Source organism: Mytilus galloprovincialis, chromosome 9 (genome assembly GCF_965363235.1).
Source record: "Mytilus galloprovincialis chromosome 9, xbMytGall1.hap1.1, whole genome shotgun sequence".
NCBI lineage: Eukaryota > Metazoa > Mollusca > Bivalvia > Mytilida > Mytilidae > Mytilus > Mytilus galloprovincialis.
The window spans coordinates 24182658-24205646 of record NC_134846.1 but is presented as its reverse complement, the minus strand read 5'-3'; the positions used below and the strand labels follow the sequence as shown (position 1 = coordinate 24205646).

The window sequence follows — 22989 nt, the reverse complement described above, 5'->3', positions numbered from 1 at the left end:
TAGTATACATGTGCCCTATGATATGATCTTTCTAATTTAAATGCCAAATTAGAGTTTTGACCCCAATTTTACGGTTCACTGAACATAGAAAATGATAGTGCAAATTTCAGGTTAAAGTTTTTGGTCAAGGTAGTTTTTGATAAAGTAGAAGTCCAATCAACTTGAAACTTAGTATACATGTTCCCTTTGATAAGATCATTCTAATTTTAATGCCAAATTAGAGAATTTATTCCAATTTCACAGTCCTTTAAACATAGAAAATGATAGTGTGAGTGGGGCATCCGTGTACTGTGGACACATTCTTGTTTATAACAAATATCAAAGGAAAGAAGGAGTCGATATTTTATACAAATTTAAATGCATGATAAACATGTTTTCATCTAATAATATTATACTTTAGCCAAAGATCCAGCAGCTAGAGGTTTTGTGGAGAACAGTTTCTATTCAGGACTTACTCCAACAGAGTTTTTCTTCCACACTATGGCTGGTAGAGAAGGTTTGGTAGATACAGCAGTCAAAACAGCAGAAACTGGTTACATGCAGAGGAGATTGGTTAAAGTAATTATTTTTTTGTTGGGGATTATGATAGAATTAAATTTTGTATGTAAATAATGATTAAATGTGCAACAAATCCTTGCAACCAGAGAATTTGATTAAGTGGCATGTGAACCTAAAGACTGGTATAAAAATCATGGAATAGTTATTTTCCTTAAATATTTTCTTTTCTTGTTTACTTGTAGAACCTTCTCATATACTTATTTCAAAATCAAAAAGACATTCTGTATAGATTAAAACTTTGATGACAGTTGCCACTTTAATAATGTTATAGAATGTCTTTATATTTATCAGTCACTGGAAGATCTATGTAGTCATTATGATTTAACAGTGAGGACCTCAACCAATGACATAGTCCAATTTATATATGGTGGAGATGGCCTTGACCCTGTTCACATGGAAGGAAAGGACCAACCTATGGATTTCAGAAGAGTATTAGATCATATCAGGGTACTTGCCAATTTTTTACTTTTTTGTTAGAAAATTTAAGGTGAACAATGACTAATTCATTGATTGAAAAAATACATACAATATACTATTTTAATTAAGTTATTGTCTTAACTGTGTATGATTTTATTCCATCCAAATGTATTTTGAAAATAGTTTAAACAATATAATGCAGCTTTGTTAGTTTGTTTTTTCATACTAGCATGGATATTTACTTGTTACAAATAAAAGGGAGGGGGGTACGGAGAAGAATTAAAACAGACAACAACATAGCAAAAAGAAAAAAAAATACACAGACTGCTTAAGATATAATAACCAATCCTTCAATAACGTGGACACTCAATTGATCTTGGAAACATAAGCTATTCCTGCTTCACTAGTGGCAACCCTTTTGTTTGATCATGACTAGTAAAAATATAGTGATAAGTTTGTGGCTAGGACAAGTTGAACATAGTTGTGGTCATAAGTGAAATAGTTATTTTAAATAATGCATACAAAGAAAAAATATCAGCCAAAGAATTCAAAAGGTCTACTTACTGAACATTAAAATATTGTAGGTTGAAAGATTGCATTGGTGTTTAAAGTAAATGATATTTGTTTTTCATTTTGTTACTTGATGTGATATTTGATTTTCAGGCATGTGATAGCACTGAAGTAAGAATGACTCATACTGAACATCCAGCACTGTTTCTTGCATTGATATCACTGTGTGATAAATACTCATTCTAATTATTTTTACAGAATATATGTTTTCTCGTTTTTACATATAGATTAGACCGTTGGTTTTCCCGTTTGAATGGTTTTACACTAGTAATTTTGGGGCCCTTTATAGCTTGTTGTTCGGTGTGAACCAAGGCTCCGTGTTGAATGCCGTACATTGACCTATAATGGTTTACTTTTATAAATTGTTATTTGGATGGAGAGTTGTCTCATTGGCACTCATACCACATCTTCCTATATCTATTTGAAATTGTCATTTTCAAACAAAACTTTTAAAAAGCATAACTTACATTTGAAACAAAGTAGTTGCCTCCTAAAAACTCTATGTAATAATTACTGATTACAGTAGAGAAAAACTTTAAAAAAATTAATTCAAATGCTATGAAAATAAAGTTCTTATGTACAGTTTTATGTCTTCTTTGTTGTTAAAAATGGTTTGATGAAGCATTCAGATACTTTTAAATACTTCTTTTGGCTGGTTTGATAAAAAAAACTCATTGTATCAAAGAGATGGTTAAAAAAATTACACCACTGTAGTTCCAATATTAAAAACTCCATTTGTCATATGTATTCAATTGAAAATTCATGCATACCTGTTACAATATCAACATAAACTAATTGTTTTAAATGACACCTTTAATCATGTTAATTGTGTGAATAGTACATGTAAAGATATACATAACAATTGATTTCTGTGATTGCTTGTCTATGTTTATGTGCTATTTTAATTAAATATTAGCCACTAAGTTACATTTCCTTATATAATTTTCTTCATTTCCACATTTACAAATTTTTGTGCATGCAGCTCCTAGGCAAACTAATTCAAAGTTTATAAAATATTATCAACCAACCATTTACATGTGCAATTTGAACAAATAAAAAAGTTAAATACACTATAATTTTGAAGATCTTTATATGCTCTGCAATTTCAACAAATCTCAGTATTCTGCATCTCATGCTTATAAATCTTTACTTCCCTATTACAGGCTAATACACACAGTGAAGTTCAACAGGAGCCATCATTGAGTGGTCCACAGCTGATTCAGTTTGTTGAAGAAGTTTTAAATGAAGAAAGATTTCAGGATTGTACTGAGGACTTTAAAGCAGATCTAAGGTATTGATTATTGAATCTGTTTCAGTTATCATGTGCCTATGCAAACAGATATAAATAGATCTGAGTCATGTTTGTACACAGATATATAAATCAGATCTTGGGTACCTATGTAAACAAAGATAAAAATCAGATCTGAGCCACATATGTAAACAATGATATAAATCAGATTTGAGCTACCTTTGTAAACATATAAAATTGAGAATGGAAATGGGGAATGTGTCAAAAAGACAACAACCCGACCATAGAACAGATCTAGACAACAGCAGAAGGTCTCCAATAGGTCTTCAATGCTATGAGAAACTCCGGCATATATATATATATATATATCTGTGTACCACCCTCCAATCTGAGTCGGTTTCTCAAAACTGTGCAACATCGTGATGTCATTCGCAAATCTTTGTCCGTTAAAAAAGATATGGCCCCAAACCTGTGTTCTTTTCTTAAATAATATTCGAGTTTGTTTCTCCATGCACAAAGGAGTAGGTCTGGTAAGGGCCAATTTTTGCCTCAAATTTCAGGAACATCTAATGAAAGATTTTGGACACTCCAGTGTCTTATTCAGTCAATTCAATGTGAAAGATTTGAACTGATTTAGTCATTAAAGAAGCCAAAATTCAAGCTTAAATATGAAAAATCTTTCAAATATGCCATTAAATATAACTTTTCAGATGTTTTTTTTTTGTCAAAAATGAAAGTGGCTGAATTCGTGTTCATTCTCAACCTTTATGTATGTTATGTATTATCATCAAATACAACATACATTCAAATATCAAGACTGAACACAAATACAGCCACTTCCATTTGAGACAGAAACCATCTAAAAATAAGCTCAAATGCCTAATATGATTTCTATTTAAGTCATGAGATTTCTTGTATACATTTAGATTCTGGGTCATTAGGCAACCAAAACTTTTTACCATTATGTCCAAAAACAGCATCTTGAAGTCATCAATATATTTCTTTACTCCCCAGTTTTGATATTCTTCTTTGGCTTTAGCAATCTGTATAATGTGAGACATATCTGACCAAAACGCTTCCCGCTTACTAGATATGATATGTATCCCTCATTTTGGACATAGATTTGAGGCTAACATATTCAACTAATTTCATCAAATTTTACAACAGAAAGAGGTACCAAAAATGTTTGACTTTATTTATACTCAGGTGTTTTAAAAATTGTTAACTTTTGAAAATTCTTTTTTTTTTTTATAGAAAATTCACAGAGACAGTTGCTGAAAAAATAACCAAATTAAGACAGAAATATAAAGGTTCTGATAAACGAAAAGGAAAAGGTAGGCTCTTCTCTTGTAGTCTAAATGATTTATTATTAGGCCCACCTAGTGGCAGTTTGCCTGTCCATCCGAAACAAATATGGAAGAATTTTAAACCATGCTCTTCAACTTCGTACTTTATTTGGCCTTTTTAACTTTTTTGGATTCGAGTGTCACTGATGAGTCTTTTGTAGTCGAAACACGCGTCTGGCGTATGTACAAAATTTAGTCCTGGTATCTATGATGAGTTTATTTAAACCCAAAAAGAAAAAAAAGCATTCCTCACGCATTAACATACTTTTGGTCAGATCAACTTGATTAATGTATATATTTCCATGTACATGTGGATCATTGTTTCAATTCATTTATTAAAGTTGCTCAACTCTGGGACTTGCATACTAATATCATTTTATTATGTACAATGATATAACGTAAATTGGGTTATTTTGGTTGTAGTTTTTATTTTGGTGCCTACGATGAAAGTGCCAAAATTAAACACATGAAAATAAAGCAAACACTAATTATTTAAATGCCGAAATCGCATCCAGTACGACAATATCGTAATGCTAATTGTTGGGAAAAATATTTTTTGTTATTATATCTTCTGTATATTTCCTACAATTCTATACATGTAGCCAAATCTGCAAATAAATACCTGGTATAATTTGACAACACTATAAAATTTTTACTTAATTGTTGATTTTCTGAAATTGTTATCAAAACATATGAAATTTTATTCTCATTCATAAATATGCCAGGCTTTTGTTGATTAGACTGTTATTGGTAATTATAATATCAAAACTCCTTGTAATCCTATGTCTTCAATTAATTAATATGTATTACCAGAGGCATAAGGATTAAAATTTAAATCCTTAATCGTCAATAAATTAACATGTACTGCAATAGAGATGATCAAAATTTATTTCAAATGATATTTTTACAAGATAAATAATCTATTTAAAATGTGATTTTAATGTTTAAGATTTTATCAGCTTTGAACCACGATATACGGAATTATTTCGCTTACATCCGTATCGGATTCCTTCATTTAGTTAACTTTACCATGTTTCTAGTTTGAGAAATTCAATGATAGATTGTCAATTAACGGGTTTATAAAGATAAATATGAATGAGTTGCTCACTACTGCTGTCCCAAAATTAAACATATCAATTGGACGAAGCGCCAAAATTACACACACCACCATAAAACACATGACTTTCAAGAGAAAACCGCAAAAACATCGCGCCGCCAAAATTTCCCAATTTACGGTAATAGCTTAACTTTGTAAAATTTATATATCTTTTTAGCTCACCTGGCCCGAAGGGCCAAGTGAGCTTTTCCCATCACTTTGCGTCCGGCGTCCGTCGTCGTCCGTCGTCGTCCTGCGTCCGTCGTCCTGCGTCCGTCGTCGTTAACTTTTACAAAAATCTTCTCCTCTGAAACTACTAAGCCAAATTTAATCAAACTTGGCCACAATCATCATTGGGGTATCTAGTTTAAAAAATGTGTCCGGTGACCCCGCCAACCAACCAAGATGGCCGCCATGGCTAAAAATAGAACATAGGGGTAAAATGCAGTTTTTGGCTTATAACTCAAAAACCAAAGCATTTAGAGCAAATCTGACATGGGGTAAAATTGTTTATCAGGTCAAGATCTATCTGCCCAGAAATTTTCAGATGAATCGGACAACCCGTTGATGGGTTGCTGCCCCTGAATTGGTAATTTTATGGAAATTTTGCTGTTTTTGGTTATTATCTTGAATATTATTATAGATAGAGATAAACTGTAAACAGCAATAATGTTCAGCAAAGTAAGATTTACAAATAAGTCAACATGACCGAAATGGTCAGTTGACCCCTTAAGGAGTTATTGCCCTTTATAGTCAATTTTTAACCATTTTTCGTAAATCTTAGTAATCTTTTACAAAAATCTTCTTCTCTGAAACTACTGGGCTAAATTAATCCAAACTTGGCCACAATCATCTTTGGGGTATGTAGTTCAAAAAATGTGTCCGGTGACCCGGCCATCCAACCAAGATGGCTGCCACGGCTAAATATAGGACATAGGGGTAAAATGCAGTTTTTGGCTTATAACTCAAAAATCAAAGCATTTAGAGCAAATCTGACATGGGGTAAAATTGTTTATCAGGTCAAGATCTATCTGCCCAGAAATTTTCAGATGAATCGGACAACCCGTTGATGGGTTGCTGCCCCTGAATTGGTAATTTTATGGAAATTTTGCTGTTTTTTGTTATTATCTTGAATATTATTATAGATAGAGATAAACTGTAAACAGCAATAATGTTCAGCAAAGTTAGATTTACAAATAAGTCAAACATGACAAAAATGGTCAGTTGACCCCCTGAAGGAGTTATTGTCCTTTATAGTCAATTTTTAACAATTTTCATAAAATTTGTAAATTTTTACTAACATTTTCCACTGAAACTACTGGGCCAAGATCATTATAGATAGAGATAATTGTAAGGAGCAAGAATGTTCAGTAAAGTAAGATGTACAAACACATCACCATCACCTAAACACAATTTTGTCATGAATCCATCTGCTTCCTTTGTTTAATATTCACATATACCAAGGTGAGCGACACAGGCTCTTTAGAGCCTCTAGTTTAACATGTAATGAGAAAAACAGATAATATGTAACTTACTAGTTTTTTTATGTGCCCTATTTGGTAAAAAAATGACCATGCCCTTTTTAAGTTCTAGATAAAACACTAGAAAAAGACTACCATGCCTGATGACATCACATAGAAAGAACACATCTTTTTGCAGGTGATTCAGAAAAAAATTATAAAAAAATGTTGATATCGTCTATAAATCATAAGAGAAACAGATTCCACTACAACATTTCTTGCAACATGATATTTATCCACTTTTGACAGTAAAATTTTAAATATTTAAAACACGCTGCGAGCCTTGTGTTTTAAATTTGAAAATGTAACTGTCTCGAGTTGATGAATATCGTATTACATCTGATGCAGTGGTAGAATCTATATTTAACTACAAAACATAGAATATCACTTTCAGCACATACTTACATTACTAACAGTACACCCCTGTTTATTTTATTGTGATAAGGGCAATTACAAAAAGAAATGATTAAACTTGCATTGACTTAAACTACAATGTATATGCATAGGAAAGTTGAGTGTTGTTACATTTAACACTGTTTATCAGAAATTAATATTAATTTGTGCATTTCTTAAATTGAATAGTCAAAAGTTGATTGACATGCAAATTTGATGCTTCTCAAATTATGTTATGTTGAAATATGCATGATGAGAAGCATATATGTAATATACATAATAAAATAAACAAAAGAATATTAATTTTCTGACAAATAATAATTGTAATTCTGACCATTGATAAAACACATCATTGTCACAAAAGTTACTTTAATTATTGACTGGCATTTTTCTTCCACATATAAGTGGCAGCCCCATGATAATAGATTTTCAAAAGCACAACAATGGTGTATTACAATCCCAGATTTTCCAAGTTTTTACCGCAAACTTTATATAAAGCCAGGACTTTGTTAAGTTTGAAGTGTTTCAGTGTGATATTGTTACAATGTATCAATAAAATCAAACTGATATCATAATCAACCATTTGTGTTTAGTTTTAGTTTTGAATCAACTAGAAAGAATCACCAACAGTCAGATGGACAAATTCTTATATTGCTGTAAAGACAAAAGAATGAGATCACAAATTGAACCAGGTTGGGTTTTTCATATATCCTATTGTTAAATTATTTTAAGGATACTTTGATGTTTCCAATTGTTTTATTATTTTAATTCTTAAACTTAGTTTGGAAAGTATTGTGCTATAAGTTTAAGAAATTTTAAATAGAATTGCTACTGTTATTTACAAATGGATTCAGAATTATAATAATCTATGTGTCGCAGAACTTTCTGTAATATCAGTTACCTATTCCTTTTTTCAGGAACAGCTGTAGGAGCTATAGCAGCTCAAAGTATTGGTGAACCAGGTACACAGATGACACTCAAAACCTTCCATTTTGCAGGAGTTGCCTCTATGAGTATCCTTTTTTAGGTTAATTAGTTTTCACAGAAGTAATAAATATCATGCTATTCATGTTAATTTTTTACATAGTTTACAAAGAAAAGCAGAAGTTTTCCAACATCAGGTTGTAAATTTTTTACTTTCTCCTTCTCTATACTGATCAAGTGATCTATGACATGAAAGATTCCTATTGAGTTACAACTGGAATCCCCCTTTGTTTATACAGATCCTTAACCTATATAGATATAACACAGGGTGTGCCTAGGATCAAAGAAATAATCAATGCAGCCAAGGCTATTAGTACCCCTATCATTACAGCTCAGTTAGAAGTAGATAATGATCCAGAGTATGGTAGGATGGTTAAAGGAAGAATTGAAAAGACATGCTTAGGGGAGGTAATTCTGTAAATAAATGTTCTTATTAACTTATATTCAAGTTTCTTAATTTGACCCTGCAAAATTATTTTTTTTTGAGTTTACAAGAATCACTTTGTCCATCTGTGTCTGTCCATATGTCTTGTATGAGCAACTACTAATTAGCAGGAAGACATGATATGGATAAAAGAATATTATCCTGGTCCCACATGATAAAGGGGAGATAATATCAGATTATTACATGGCATTTTTCATATCGCATGTATTATCAGCCCAAGAGCCGCATGGCTCGAGGGCTGATATTGACCGAGGGCTGATAATACATGCGATATGAAAAATGACATGTTATGATCTTTTTTATCATATGCTTCAACAATGGAGAAAAATAACAAATTCATATATTATATAATTGATCCTTTTACGTGGTTCATAAATAGAAGTTCAAAGATTGAAAAGTCGGACCCCAAATTTAGTACATTTGATATGAAATCTGCCTCAACAGAGAAGAAAAACCTTTTAATATGGACAAATCGACAAAAAAAATTAATTCAACTGACAATATACATAATGAACACTGTTTGGAAAAGTCTACTTTTTAGCTCACCTGGCCCAAAGGGCCAAGTGAGCTTTTCCCATCACTGCGTCCGGCGTCCGTCGTCATTATTTTTTACAAAAAAACCTGAATTGGTAGTTTTAAGGAAATTTTACTGTTTTTGGTTATTATCTTGCATAATATTATAGATAGAGATAAACTGTAAACAGCAATAATGTTCAGCAAAATAAGATTTACAAATAAGTCAACATGACCAAAATGGTCAGTTGACCCCTGAAGGAGTTATTGTACTTTAAAGTCAATTTTTAACCATTTTTTCGTAAATCTTAGTTATCTTTTACAAAAATCTTCTTCTCTGAAACTACTGGGCCAAATTAAACTAAACTTGACCACAGTCATCATTGGGGTAACTTGTTTAAAAAATGTATCTGCCCTGAAATTTTCAGATGAATCAGACAACCCGTTGTTGGGTTGCTGCCCCTAAATTGGTAATTTTAAGGAAATTTTACTGTTTTTATACGACCGTAAAAATTTTTCGTCGTATATTGCTATCACGTTGGCGTCGTCGTTGTCCGAATACTTTTAGTTTTCGCACTCTAACTTTAGTAAAAGTGAATGGAAATTGATGAAATTTTGACACAAGGTTAATGACCAGAAAAGGAAGGTTGGGATTGATTTTGGGAGTTTTGGTCCCAACATTTTAGGAATTAGGGGCCAACAAGGGCCCAAATAAGCATTTTCTTGGTTTTCGCACTATAACTATAGTTTAAGTGAATAGAAATCTATGAAATTTTGACATAAGGTTTATGACCACAAAAGGAAGGTTGGGATTGATTTTGGGAGTTTTGGTTTCAACAGTTTAGGAATTAAGGGCCAAAAAAGGGCCCAAATAAGCATTATTCTTGGTTTTCGCACAATAACTTTAGTATAAGTTAATAGATATCAGCGAAATTTAAACACAAGGTTTATGACCACAAAAGGAAGGTTGGGATTGATTTTAGGAGTTGAGGTCCCAACAGTTTAGGAATTAGGGGCCAAAAAGGGCCCAAATAAGCATTATTCTTGGTTTTCGCATAGTGGAAGATATTAGCAAGCAAAATGGAGGGAATTGTGCAAATGATGATACAAGCATGAAAATTAGCTCGAAGCATCATTTTTATATACTTTTTAAGAAAAAACTGCTGGCCATAAAAAAAAATCATTTTTTCAAGATGGCCACCACCTTTTCTAAAATGGCTGTTTTTTACAGGTTTGAAATACATATTTTTCTGGAAATCATTTTCTTTGACCTTCTTTTAGAATAAAATATTATCAGATTTGGTGGCTACCTTCTTTTCATGTGACATATATACTATAAATGAATATTTTACATGTTCAGGGTTTGCGCATGCGTGAAAATGTTACAAAATTCACACAAAAACATTTGAAATATTCATTATATACTAAGCGCTTTGGGATTTTTAATGACGTTATGAATTTGTTTGATAACATTTTTTAAGGTTATGATACACAATTTCGCTCATGCGCAGACTATTTATAGACATAAAGAGATATTTGCACGCACTGTAAGGGCACACTGATGTAAATCGTAGTTCATCTTACAGATGAGGATTTGGATTTTGTAAACATATTTTTGTCATCATTTCATTCCTCTAAACATCTAGGCTCTTTTGTTAAAGTTTGTGTAATTTTTATGATGCCACTGTTTGAAAACACGTCCTTTCAGATGCAATGATCAAGCATTCATTGAATAAGGTGAATAGGTGGTTAACTTTCTAAATCCCGGGCAACCATAATTATAGCTGCAGATCAACCACTTTGGTATTGGCTAAGCAATTTCAGTCGGAATGGCCAGATTTGTACGGAGAAGATAAGTTTATCGTCATGTTTGGTGGATTGTACATTACAATGACTTGTTTTAAAAGTCTGAGTGAAATATTGCGTGATAGTGGATGGACATGTGCCCTCACTGAAGCCGTTATTGCAACACTTAGAATGGCAGATTCTTTTCATATATGTTCGAATGTAATAAGAACTAAATACGCACAACGATAGCAGCATGTGTTTTGCTTGAATTGATAATTTCAGCTTATATCTCCTAGTTTTTGGTGGGGTTCGTGTTGTTTATTCTTTAGTTTTCTATGTTGTGTCATGTGTACTATAATTGTTTGTCTGTTTGTCTTGTTCATTTTTAGCCATGGCGTTGTCAGTTTATTTTAGATTTATGAGTTTGACTGTCCCTTTGGTATCTTTCTTCTCTCTTTTATAAACGCGTAAACGCAGAACATATAACCCATGACTCTGTGACGTACAAGTATTTGATCAACTGGTGTAAGGAAAGAGAGTCATCTCGACCACAGTTTAATTTCTGGCGTTCAATTATGAATTAAGAACTTCTTGTGCTTTCGTTAGTACGCCCCATTTCACGAGTCAGATATCGTATTTTCCAAACAGTCCATACTAAGCAGGATACATATTTTGTTTGTCTTGATCATGCTAATTATGCTCGATGGTTACCAATCGCGATCCATTTCCGAGGCATGTCATCCCTTCACGAACATCACCAACAGGTGACAATGGAATTTGCGAGTGGTAATTTTACTTTGCGTAAGACCAGATAGTTGTTTTCTTATATCACAACTGATCAGGCACAAACACAGAATAATGCAATTGTAAAGGGCGATGTTGGTGCCATACGTTAAACCGAATATCCCTTAAGGACGCGATGGATGGTAGCTGGACCAGAAGTTAGTAGACTGGTAGATGAATTTTAAAGATCTAGTGGTTTGAGTCATTCTATAACAGATAAACGACATCATGAAGACTCTACGATACACAAAAGTATTAGTTCAAAAAACTTTCAAAGGCTCTCCAAAGTGATGAACTAGTTTGGAAATTCATTTCTAGAATAGTCGTCAGATTTGTACACAACTGGTCAATTTATGGAAGCTTTGGATTCGGAAGCAGGTAAGATATGTATATACACTCCAAGATATTGGGTCCAAACAATACAGATATCTTTTGAAGCAAATGCAAAACGAAAGAGAATCTGCTTTTTATAACCAGATAAAAAAGAACAATTCCCTATGAAAGGCGTAAAATGAAACTGGAATCGTTTTTTTTGTCAAAAACAAAGCTGAAGAACCTGTAAAGTAATTGCGATCTCTTTATTTTACTTTAATTTCTTGTTAAAGTAGACAGTTTGACTTTGAGGATGTCTTTAGCCATGAAAACCAAAATGCTCCTCCGTCTTTGTCTCAGAATGTCACTTTAAACAGTGGTATTAAATCGCAGCAACGAGGTATACTTTAAACATTTTGCAAGTACTGACGCATTTGTCGTTGGTGGAGCAGCAATGGTTTATTCCAGGCCACCATGTGGGGCAAAACATATCTGATGATTATGCAAATGATGTCATACTGCCTTATAGCCTAAAATCTTGCACCGATAAGTATCCAAGAGTAGACATTGTATTTGATGTTTATTAAATGAATGATTTAAAGGCTTGGACGAGAAAATAAGGCAAGATATTGGTGCTAAACGGAAAGTTGGTGGTACTGGTAACACGCCAAGAGTTTTGAGTAGTTTTCTCTGTGAAGATGACAACAAAACGGATTTGTTCAAGTTTCTTGCCGACATAATTCTTAAGTGATTTATAAAAATGCTTATGTTACTCAAGGTGAAAATATTCTTTGCAATTTCAATACGGATAATTGCGAGCTATCCCCTTACCATGAAGAAACAAATATACGGATGATTATCCATGATATAAGCATGCTGCTGAAAATGATTGTTAAAAGTAGTACTAACACAGATGTAGTAGCATTACAAATTGCAGCACTCACAAGATAAGTTGTGGACAAATTGTGAATAGTTTTTTGAAGGAATATAGGTTTTCTATGGCTTCCTCTACATGTCATAGAAAATCGTTTGGTCCTCGTGTAGCCGCTCTTCTGTTCTGCCATGCATTTAATGGTTGTGACACTGTGTTGGCATTTCATGGTAAAGTGAAGAGGTCAACTTTGCACACATAGAAGTATTCCCTGATGTAACAGACTTTTTTTACCCCGCTTTTGTATCAATACACAGACACAGACATTGACAACATAGAAGCATTTGTTTGCATCATGTATCAACATCTACATCAACATTTGCTGTTAAGGAGGCACGATTTGAATCGTTTGCAAGGAAGCAGCATCTTTATGATGCTATTCTGCCTACCAGAGGTTCTCATCCGGATCACATCAAAAGAGAAGCGTATCAAGTGAACATGTTTGGGCTCATCCGGATTTATTCATTCGACAGGTTCTTGACCAAGTCATGAACACTAGAGTTGGATGAAAGAAAATAAAACAATGACAGTTGAAAACCAAAATGAATTTCTTTGGCTGCCGTTGCATCCTCGTGTCAGGATTTTTTTAAAAATGCAAATGCAAGAAACCAAGCTGGGTGGGTAACTGTAAATGCTACCGTTCTGCTCTTCCTTGTACATGTGTGTGTATTGGTCACTGTCAGATAGTTATAAGATAGTCAATCTGTATGTATGCATTTGAACCGGGCAAAGACCGTGATATCTCTTGTTAAAGTGATAGAAATGATAAAATTGACATTTTCCACGTTGTTTCTGCCATTTTGGAACCGGAAGTCACTTTTTTCTTCATGTATGTATTGTTTTACAAACTTTAATTGAAGTATTATCAAAACTTACATTGGATTATACACTTAAAACAGCTTTTAAAGATTTACGAAATGTAGCCAATTGGATATGACGCCATATCCAAATGGGCGGTGGCCATTTTGAAAAAATGAAAAAATTTGATGACCAGCAGCGGATTTTTTTTATTTATCATTTAGTCAACCTATATACCAAATTTCATGCTTGTATCACGATTTGCACAATTATGTCCATAATATCTCCCACTAGCACCATAACTTAAGTATAAGTAAATAGAAATCTATGAAATTTAAACACAAGGTTTATGACCATAAAAGGAAGGTTGTGTTTGATTTTGGGAGTTTTGGTCCCAACAGTTTAGGAATAAGGGGCCCAAAGGGTCCAAAATTGAACTTTGTTTGATTTCATCAAAAATTGAATAATTGGGGTTCTTTGATATGCTAAATCTAACTGTGTATGTAGATTCTTAATTTTTGGTCCCGTTTTCAAATTGGTCTACATTAAGGTCCAAAGGGTCCAAAATTAAACTTAGTTTGATTTTATCAAAAATTAAATCCTTGGGGTTCTTTAATATGTTGAATCTAAAAATGAACTTAGATTTTGATTATTGGCCCAGTTTTCAAGTTGGTCCAAATGGGGGTCGAAAATTAAACTTTGTTTGATTTCATCAAAAATTGAATAATTGGGGTTCTTTGATATGCCAAATCTAACTGTGTATGTAGATTCTTAATTTTTGGTCCCGTTTTCAAATTGGTCTACATTAAAGTCCAAAGGGTCCAAAATTAAACTAAATTTGATTTTAACAAAAATTGAATTCTTGGGCTTTTTTGATATGCTGAATCTAATAAAATTGAGAATGGAAATGGGGAATGTGTCAAAGAGACAACAACCCGACCAAATAAAAAACAACAGCAGAAGGTCACCAACAGGTCTTCAATGTAGCGAGAAATTCCCGCACCCGGAGGCGTCCTTCAGCTAGCCCCTAAACAAATATATACTAGTTCAGTGATAATGAACGCCATACTAATTTCCAAATTGTACACAAGAAACTAAAATTAAAATAATACAAGACTAACAAAGGCCAGAGGCTCCTGACTTGGGACAGGCGCAAAAATGCGGTAAAAAAACATGTACTTAGATTTTTAGCTCACCTGGCCTAAAAGGCCAAGTGAGCTTTTCTCATCACTTGGCGTCCGGTGTCCGGCGTCGTCCGGCGTCGTCGTTAACTTTTACTAAAATCTTCTCCTCTGAAACTACTGGGCCAAATTAAACCAAACTTGGCCACAATCATCATTGGGGTATCTAGTTTAAAAAATGTGTCCAGTGACCCGGCCAACCATCCAAGATGGCCGCCATGGATAACCCGTTGTTGGGTTGCTGCCCCTGAATTAGTAATTTTAAGGAAATTTTGCTGCTTTAGCTCACCTGGCCCGAAGGGCCAAGTGAGCTTTTCCCATCACTTGGCGTCCGTCGTCCGTCGTCGTCGTCCGTCGTCAGTCTCCGTTAACTTTTACAAAAATCTTCTCCTCTGAAACTACTGGGCCAAATTAAACCAAACTTGGCCACAATCATCATTGGGGTATCTAGTTTAAAAAATGTGTGGCGTGACCCGGCCAACCAACCAAGATGGCCGCCATGACTAAAAATAGAACATAGGGATAAAATGCAGTTTTTGGCTTATAACTCAAAAACCAAAGCATTTAGAGCAAATCTGACATGGGGTAAAATTGTTTATCAGGTCAAGATATATCTGCCCTCAAATTTTCAGATGAATCTGACAACCCGTTATTGGGTTGCTGCCCCTTAACTGGTAATTTTAGGTAATTTTTGCTGTTTTTGGCTATTATCTTGAATATTATTATAGATAGAGATAAACTGTAAACTGCAATAATGTTCAGCAAAGTAAGATTCACAAATAAGTCAACATGACCAACATGGTCAGTTGACCCCTTTAGGAGTTATTGACCTTTATAGTCAATTTTTAACCATTTTTCCTAAATCTTAGTAATCTTTTACAAAAATCTTCTCCTCTGAAACTACTTGGCCAAGTTAATCCAAACTTGGCCACAATCATATTAGGGATATCTAGTTTAAAAAATGTGTGGCGTGACCCGGTCAACCAACCAAGATGGCCACCATGGCTAAAAATAGAACATAGGGGTAAAATGCAGTTTTTGGCTTATAACTCAAAAACCAAAGCATTTAGAGCAAATCTGACATGCGGTAAAAGTGTTTATCAGGTCAAGATCTATCTGTCCTGAAATTTTCAGATGAATCGGACAACCTGTTGTTGGGTTGCTGCCCCTGAATTGGTAATTTTAAGGAAATTTTGCTGTTTTTGGTTATTATCTTGAATATTATTATAGATAGAGATAAACTGTAAACAGCAATAATGTTCAGCAAAGTAAGATTTACAAATAAGTCAGCATGACCAAAATGGTCAGTTGACCCCTGAAGGAGTTGTTGTACTTTAAAGTCAATTTTTAACCATTTTTTCGTAAATCTTAGTAATCTTTTACAAAAATCTTCTTCTCTGAAACTACTGGGCCAAATAAAACTAAACTTGACCACAGTCATCATTGGGGTAACTTGTTTAAAAAATGTGTGATGTGACCTGGCCAATCAACCAAAATGGCTGCCACGGCTAATAATAGAACATAGGGGTAAAATGCAGTTTTTGGCTTATAACTCAAAAACCGAAGCATTTAGAGAAAATCTGACAGGGTTTAATTGTTTATCAGGTCAAGATCTATCTGCCCTGATGTTTTCACATGGATCGGATAACCCGTTGTTAGGTTACTGTCCTGAATTGGTAATTTTAAGGAAATTTTGCCGTTTTTAGCTCACCTGGCCCAGAGGGCCAAGTGAGCTTTTCTCATCACTTGGCGTCCGTCGTCCGTCGTCCGTCGTCGTCGTCGTCGTCGTCCGTCGTTAGCTTTTACAAAAATCTTCTCCTCTGAAACTACTGGGCCAATTTTTACCAAACTTGGCCACAATCATTATTAGGGTATCTAGTTTAAAAATTGTGTCCGGTGACCCGGCCAACCAACCAAGATGGCCGCCATGGCTAAAAATAGAACATAGGGGTAAAATGCAGTTTTTGGCTTATCACTCAAAAACCAAAGCATTTAGAGCAAATCTGTCATCAGGTAAAATTGTTTATCAGGTCAAGATCTATCTGCCCTGAAATTTTGAGATGAATTGGACAACCCGTTGATAGGTTGCTGCCCCTGAATTGGTAATTTTAAGGACATTTTGCTGTTTTTGGTTATTATCTTGAATATTATCATAGATAGAGGTAAGCTGTAAACAGCAAAAATGTTCAGTAAAGTAAGATCTACAAATAAGTCAACAGGACCAAAATGGTCTGTTGACCCCTTTAGGAGTTATTGCCCTTTATAGTCAATTTTTAACCATTTTTCGTAAATCTTGGTCATCTTTTACAAAAATCTTCTCCTCTGAAACTACTTAGCCAAATTAAACCAAACTTGACCACAATCATCATTTTTAGAAAATATTTTCCACTGTAATTTGGCAAGTTCATTATAGATAGAGATAATTGTAGCAACAAGAATGTTCAGTAAAGTAAGATCTTCAAACACATCACTATCACCAAAACACAATTATGTCATGAAATTATCTGTGTCCATTGTTTAATATGCACAAGACAAAGGTGAGCGACACAGGCTCTTTAGAGCCTCTAGTTGTTTATGGGCCCAGTTTTTAAGTTGGTTCAAATCAGGATCCAAAATTATTATATTAAGTATTGTGCAATAGCAAGAAATTTTCAGTTGCACAGTATTCAGCAATAGCAAGAAATCTTCAATTGCACAGTATTGTGCAATAGCAAGAAATTTTCAATTGCTCAGTATTGCGCAATAGCAAGAAATCTTCAATTGCACAGTATTGTGCAATAGCAAATATTTTCAATTGCACAGTATTGTGCAATAGCCAGAAATATCTAATTGCACAATATTGTGCAATAGCAAGAAATTTTCAATTGATTGGAGTTATCTTTCTTTGTCCAGAATAGTAGTTGAGTCAACTTAAATCATTGTTTTATACAATATACAATGTATATTCACTTTTACTACCAACTGATAAATTAAAACAATCTTTACCATTCAGTGATAACAAGCATCTTTTGTTACATTTTAATATTTTATGATGTATTTAAATGAGTAGTTATTGTTGCAAACTCCATTAGAAATTTGAATTGAGATCAGTTTTGGTAAAAGGGAAAGGGGGATGTGAAAAAAAAATGGGGGGGGGGGGGTAAATTTTTCTCATTTCAGATTTCATAAATAAAAAGAAAATTTCTTCAAACATTTTTTTGAGAGGATTAATATTCAACAGCATAGTGAATTGCTCAAAGGCAAAAAAAATATTTTAAGTTCATTAGACCACATTCATTCTGTGTCAGAAACCTATGCTGTGTCAACTATTTAATTTTAGATTTAAAAGTTTGAAGAAGAAATCTTTAATTGATTTGTAAAATCTTGACATTTGTTTTGTGTAAAAAAAAACACCATGTAATGTCAAAAATTTGATCACAATCCAAATTCAGAGCTGTATCACGCTTGAATGTTTTGTCCATACTTGCCCCAACTGTTCAGGGTTCGACCTCTGCGGTCGTATAAAGCTGCGCCCTGCGGAGCATCTGGTTGGTTATTATCTTGAATATTATTATAGATAGAGATAAACTTTAAACAGCAATAATGTACAGCAAAGTAAGATTTACAAATAAGTCAACATGACTGAAATGGTCAATTGACCCCCTAAGGAGTTATTGTTCTTTATAGGCAATTTTTAACAATTGTTATAAAATTTGTAAATTTTTACTAACATTTTCCACTGAAACTACTGGCCCAAGTTCATTATAGATAAAGATAACTGTAAGCAGCAAGAATGTTCAGTAAAGTAAGACGTACAAACACAATTTTGTCATGAATCCATCTGCTTCCTTTGTTTAATATTCACATAGACCAAGGTGAGTGACACAGGCTCTTTAGAGCCTCTAGTTTAAAGTAACCTTCTAAATTATGTTTGAAACGTATAAAAAATGCATTTATTTATATTTTATTTTATTATTATTATTTTACACAATATACTTTCCAGTATCCAAATACTTTTTTTGTGCACTTTTTTTATAATTTATCACTAAGAACGTAGCATTGAGCTGTATTTTCCGGAATTTGCAGAGTATCACGGGAATGCCATGCGATAACGTTACTGAAAGGCATGTGATAACAGTCGAAGCATGTGATAAACATTTCATATCAGCCCGCTAAGCACCAATTCGAAAAAAAAAATGGAATTTACATTAATTTGATGCTACATGTATTATCATGCAGTATAATTCATATGTTATTTAGTCTAGGTATATAATAATAGAATGTACTTACTTCAATAATGAAATATGTGCTAATAATCTCTTGCAAGGTGTTTTACTTACAGATCTTGTTTATTATGGATGAAATGTGAACTCTTATTTCATAGTATAAAGTTTATAAGGACAATATTATATATCATACAAAGTGATTAGTACTTTGAAGATGTACTATATTAACTTTGAAAATGTTAAATTTGATATAAGATTGATACAAGAGTGCTGTATAAATCAGGTACAGAAATGTATAAAAAGAAGCTATCAGTTAAGGAGAAACAAAACAAAATTTATGAAGGTAATTGCAGAAAAATGTTCTGTTAAAAGATCAAACTTATTTCCCATAATTTTATTATTTATATGGTTTGTTATGGTGAATTTATATTAAAGATGGTATTTTTTCAAGGTCACTGAATATTTTGAAGAAGTATTTTTACCTGATGATTGCTTCATTCTGATAAAGCTTGACATGGCAAGGATATCTTTACACAAGGTAAGGTTTCAGACATTCCAATATAATCTGATGTAGATATCAGTAATACAAAACTATATTCAAACATTTAAGGAGGAAAGTATATAAAAACAAATAGAAAGAAAAAAACAAGAAAAAAGAACACTTATTTGAATTCAGAAATTATTGTGATGTTTTTGTTATTGCGAAAAATACGATTGGGTTATAATGGCAATATTAAAAACTCACATTTTGATTTTTTTTTAAAAGTCAGAATTAATTTAGGATTTTTTTTAATATCTCTTAAATTAAAATTGCATTTTAGTCTTAAATTATGAAATCGCAATAATAAATGCATGCAATAATTTATAAATTTAAAGTTAACAAATTTACTAAAAAGATCATTAAAGAAAGAAAAAAAGAAAATTAATAAAAAATAGAAATTCAATATGAACAAGGAAGAATTAAAAAAACTGTTCACAGTGCTTAAAAACATCTTTGGTTATGCTGGGATGTCTACATAGCAGTTCTTACAAATTATGCTTTATTTTGTGGTTTAGAGTGACATACGACAACATTAACTATTATATACCGCTTTAAAAAAGTGGGGGTTTACTGTTTTACCTCTGTCTGTCTGGCTGTCCATCCATCTGTCCCATAAATATTTTTTGTCGCATCTTTCTCAGGAACTGCATCATAGGGATTTCTTAAATTTTGTTTCAGGGTTTATACAAGTCAGCTATACAGTGTGATGTGTTTTCTGATTCATCACTCAACAATTTAGTCAACTTCCTGTTTACTGAACACTTGTATCAGTTTACACATGATAGCAAAATTGAAAATTTTCTTTACATTTCTCAGGAACTACAATACCAGAGTTTCGGAAATTTGGTTTTAGGGATAATATTTGCAGCTACACAGTGTGATGTGTTTTCAGATTCATCACTCAACAACTTCCTGTTTACCGAAATATTTGGGCAGGGGTATCATCAGTAAGCAGTAGCTCTTCACTCGTTTACACTTTTTTGCCAAACTTCTTATTTCATAGGACTTATTTACTCATTAATTTTAGCTGATATTTGTGTCTTATCTTTTTTTACAGTTGGAGGTTAATGCTGGTAGTATTAAAGAATCAATATGTGTTTCCAAGTTAAAAGTGAAAGCACAGGTATGAAAATAACTTTCTAAAAATACAATTGTCAACAAAGTGAACAGTGTATTCTATTTATGTTGCTTGCAGGGTCGAAATTAGCGCTGGTCCAGTGGACCGGGACCAGTAGAATTTGAGTTGGACCAGTATATTTTGTCACCTGGTGGTCCGGCGGACCAGTAAAAATTTGTCGATAAAATCCCTGATTGAATCGCAGTTTCGTTTTTATTACAAAACAATTTACCTGCGAAATCAATTACACGGTACTGGAGGTACTAAGTATTACAATTGATTAAGTTTTCATTAATATCGAGGTTGAGTGTCCTTCACAACAACACAAAATGTGGAAATTTTTTAAATGTGTCAAATCGACGGACAAAAAAATAAAAAAATAGGTGACATTCAAATGGAAGATCTGAATAAGGTTGATGAAATTGACAAAAAGAAATGTAATTATAAAAAATCATAGGTAAAAAAATGTGAATGGTTTAATTATATATTTGATTTCAATGTAATGGATTGTATTATGTATATCATGTGAACAATTTGCAGTGACAGACCTAGATAAGAAATGTAATTTTGTAACGAGATCTTCAAATTTTAAGTTAGATTCTGTACTTGCTAATGAACAATCAGAACAGCACTAAAAAACTACGAGAATAAAGGAGAGGAAACTAAGTAGGGGAAAATCATGAAAATAAACGTAAACATCTCTCATTTATATTAGTGTTTGTCAAATGAATTTAATTTGTGCAGGACCAGTAGATTTGGAGCAGGACCAGTAGATTTCCAGCCCACTGGTCCGGCTGGCCAGTACGAAAAAAAGGTTAAATTCGACCCCTGGTTGATTGTTTATATACATTACAGGGAAAATGGATAATATAAAGTTGTTAATATTGTTTCAATGATTTTTATGTACCTTCTAGTAGGAGAAGGTATGATAAAGCACTTTTTTTTGCCCTTGATATTTAAAAATCACAAATAATTATACTGTGGATTTATTTATTTTGGTGGATATCAATTTTCATGGATTGAGTAAAGCTTGCATTTTTGTGGATATTAAATTTTGTTGTTTAAACAAACCCTGCATACAAGCAAATAGAAATATTTTAATTCGTTGAACATTTGAATTTGTGATTTACCTGAATTCATGAAAGTCAAGAAAATTGATATACCGGTACAATGAATAATAAGAATCCAAAGTTGCCTACCAAATAAACTCATCATAGATACCAGGATTAAAATTTTTTATTTACGCCAGACGTGTGTTTCGTCTATGTTCCGGACCATATGAGTATTTGGACCATACGCGTACGGTCATGACCTTGTGGGTAATTAACAAGTTTACAGGTAACATCTAACTCTTCAAAAGGTATAACCCTTGTAGTTGTCACGTCATTAAAAAGACGATATATCAAAGGTCATTTCATTATATTATATTAAAAAAATAAGCAGTTTCGTGCATTTAATTTTACTCACTAATCACTATTAGAGTAAACACATTTTATACATATAGTCATTACCGACTTGTTGTTACGAGTGCATGGCAATATGTCGACTTAGGTAGATATTTCCATAATTTCTTAATTCTGTTATGGAATTTCCCGATACCTTGGTATCACTGCACTCAGCTGATAAGAAGGCTAGCTTTCTGCTCGAATGCAAATGGTGTAATTGCAAAGGATCGTGCACAATCAAGACGTGCAAATGCAGTAAAAGTTATATTACCATGTGGAAATAAATGCCATCCTAAGCGTAAATTTAAGAATACAATTCGCGATGAAAACTAACTGTGTCAACTATATTTGATTTTTATATAGCCTTTGAATTATAAAATTAATACATTTGCCTGTCAACATCATTGTTTTTTTTTTAGATAAAGTTTATTAATATTTGAAAAAATACCTATATGGTCCAAATACTCATATGGTCCGGCCCGTTAATAACCAATCCAGTATATATACTCATATGGTCCGACCATACGGGTACAGTCGGACCATATGCGTATGGTCAGACCATATGAGTATATGCATATGGTCATGACCATACGCGTATGGTCCAAATACTCATATGGTCCGGAACATCTACAAAAGACTCATCAGTGACGCTTGAATCAAAAAAAATTGAAAAGGCCAAATAAAGTACGAAATTGAAGAGCATTGAGGACCAAAAATTCCAAATGACATCCTTTAAGTGTTTATAAAAATAGTCTAGATGTTAGTATTTTTTTAGTTCTGAAATTTATCTACATAAT

General features: G+C 33.0%; 1 protein-coding gene and 1 long non-coding RNA gene across 2 annotated transcripts in view; one reads left to right on the top strand and one right to left on the bottom strand.

Annotated features, from left to right (window-relative positions):
- The window catches only part of LOC143044678 (DNA-directed RNA polymerase III subunit RPC1-like), a 77936-nt gene that overhangs the window by 43861 nt on the left and 11086 nt on the right, over positions 1 to 22989 (top strand). The window contains exons 22-30 of the mRNA XM_076216742.1: positions 401 to 558; positions 850 to 1005; positions 2709 to 2836; positions 4049 to 4128; positions 7743 to 7841; positions 8067 to 8162; positions 8390 to 8541; positions 19541 to 19627; positions 20688 to 20753. Coding sequence (XP_076072857.1) covers positions 401 to 558; positions 850 to 1005; positions 2709 to 2836; positions 4049 to 4128; positions 7743 to 7841; positions 8067 to 8162; positions 8390 to 8541; positions 19541 to 19627; positions 20688 to 20753 — 1022 coding nt within the window. The remainder of the gene's footprint in view (positions 1 to 400; positions 559 to 849; positions 1006 to 2708; positions 2837 to 4048; positions 4129 to 7742; positions 7842 to 8066; positions 8163 to 8389; positions 8542 to 19540; positions 19628 to 20687; positions 20754 to 22989) is intronic.
- Positions 1 to 22989, bottom strand: part of LOC143044680 (uncharacterized) — a 154618-nt gene that overhangs the window by 124044 nt on the left and 7585 nt on the right. The gene's annotated exons all lie outside the window — the stretch shown is intronic.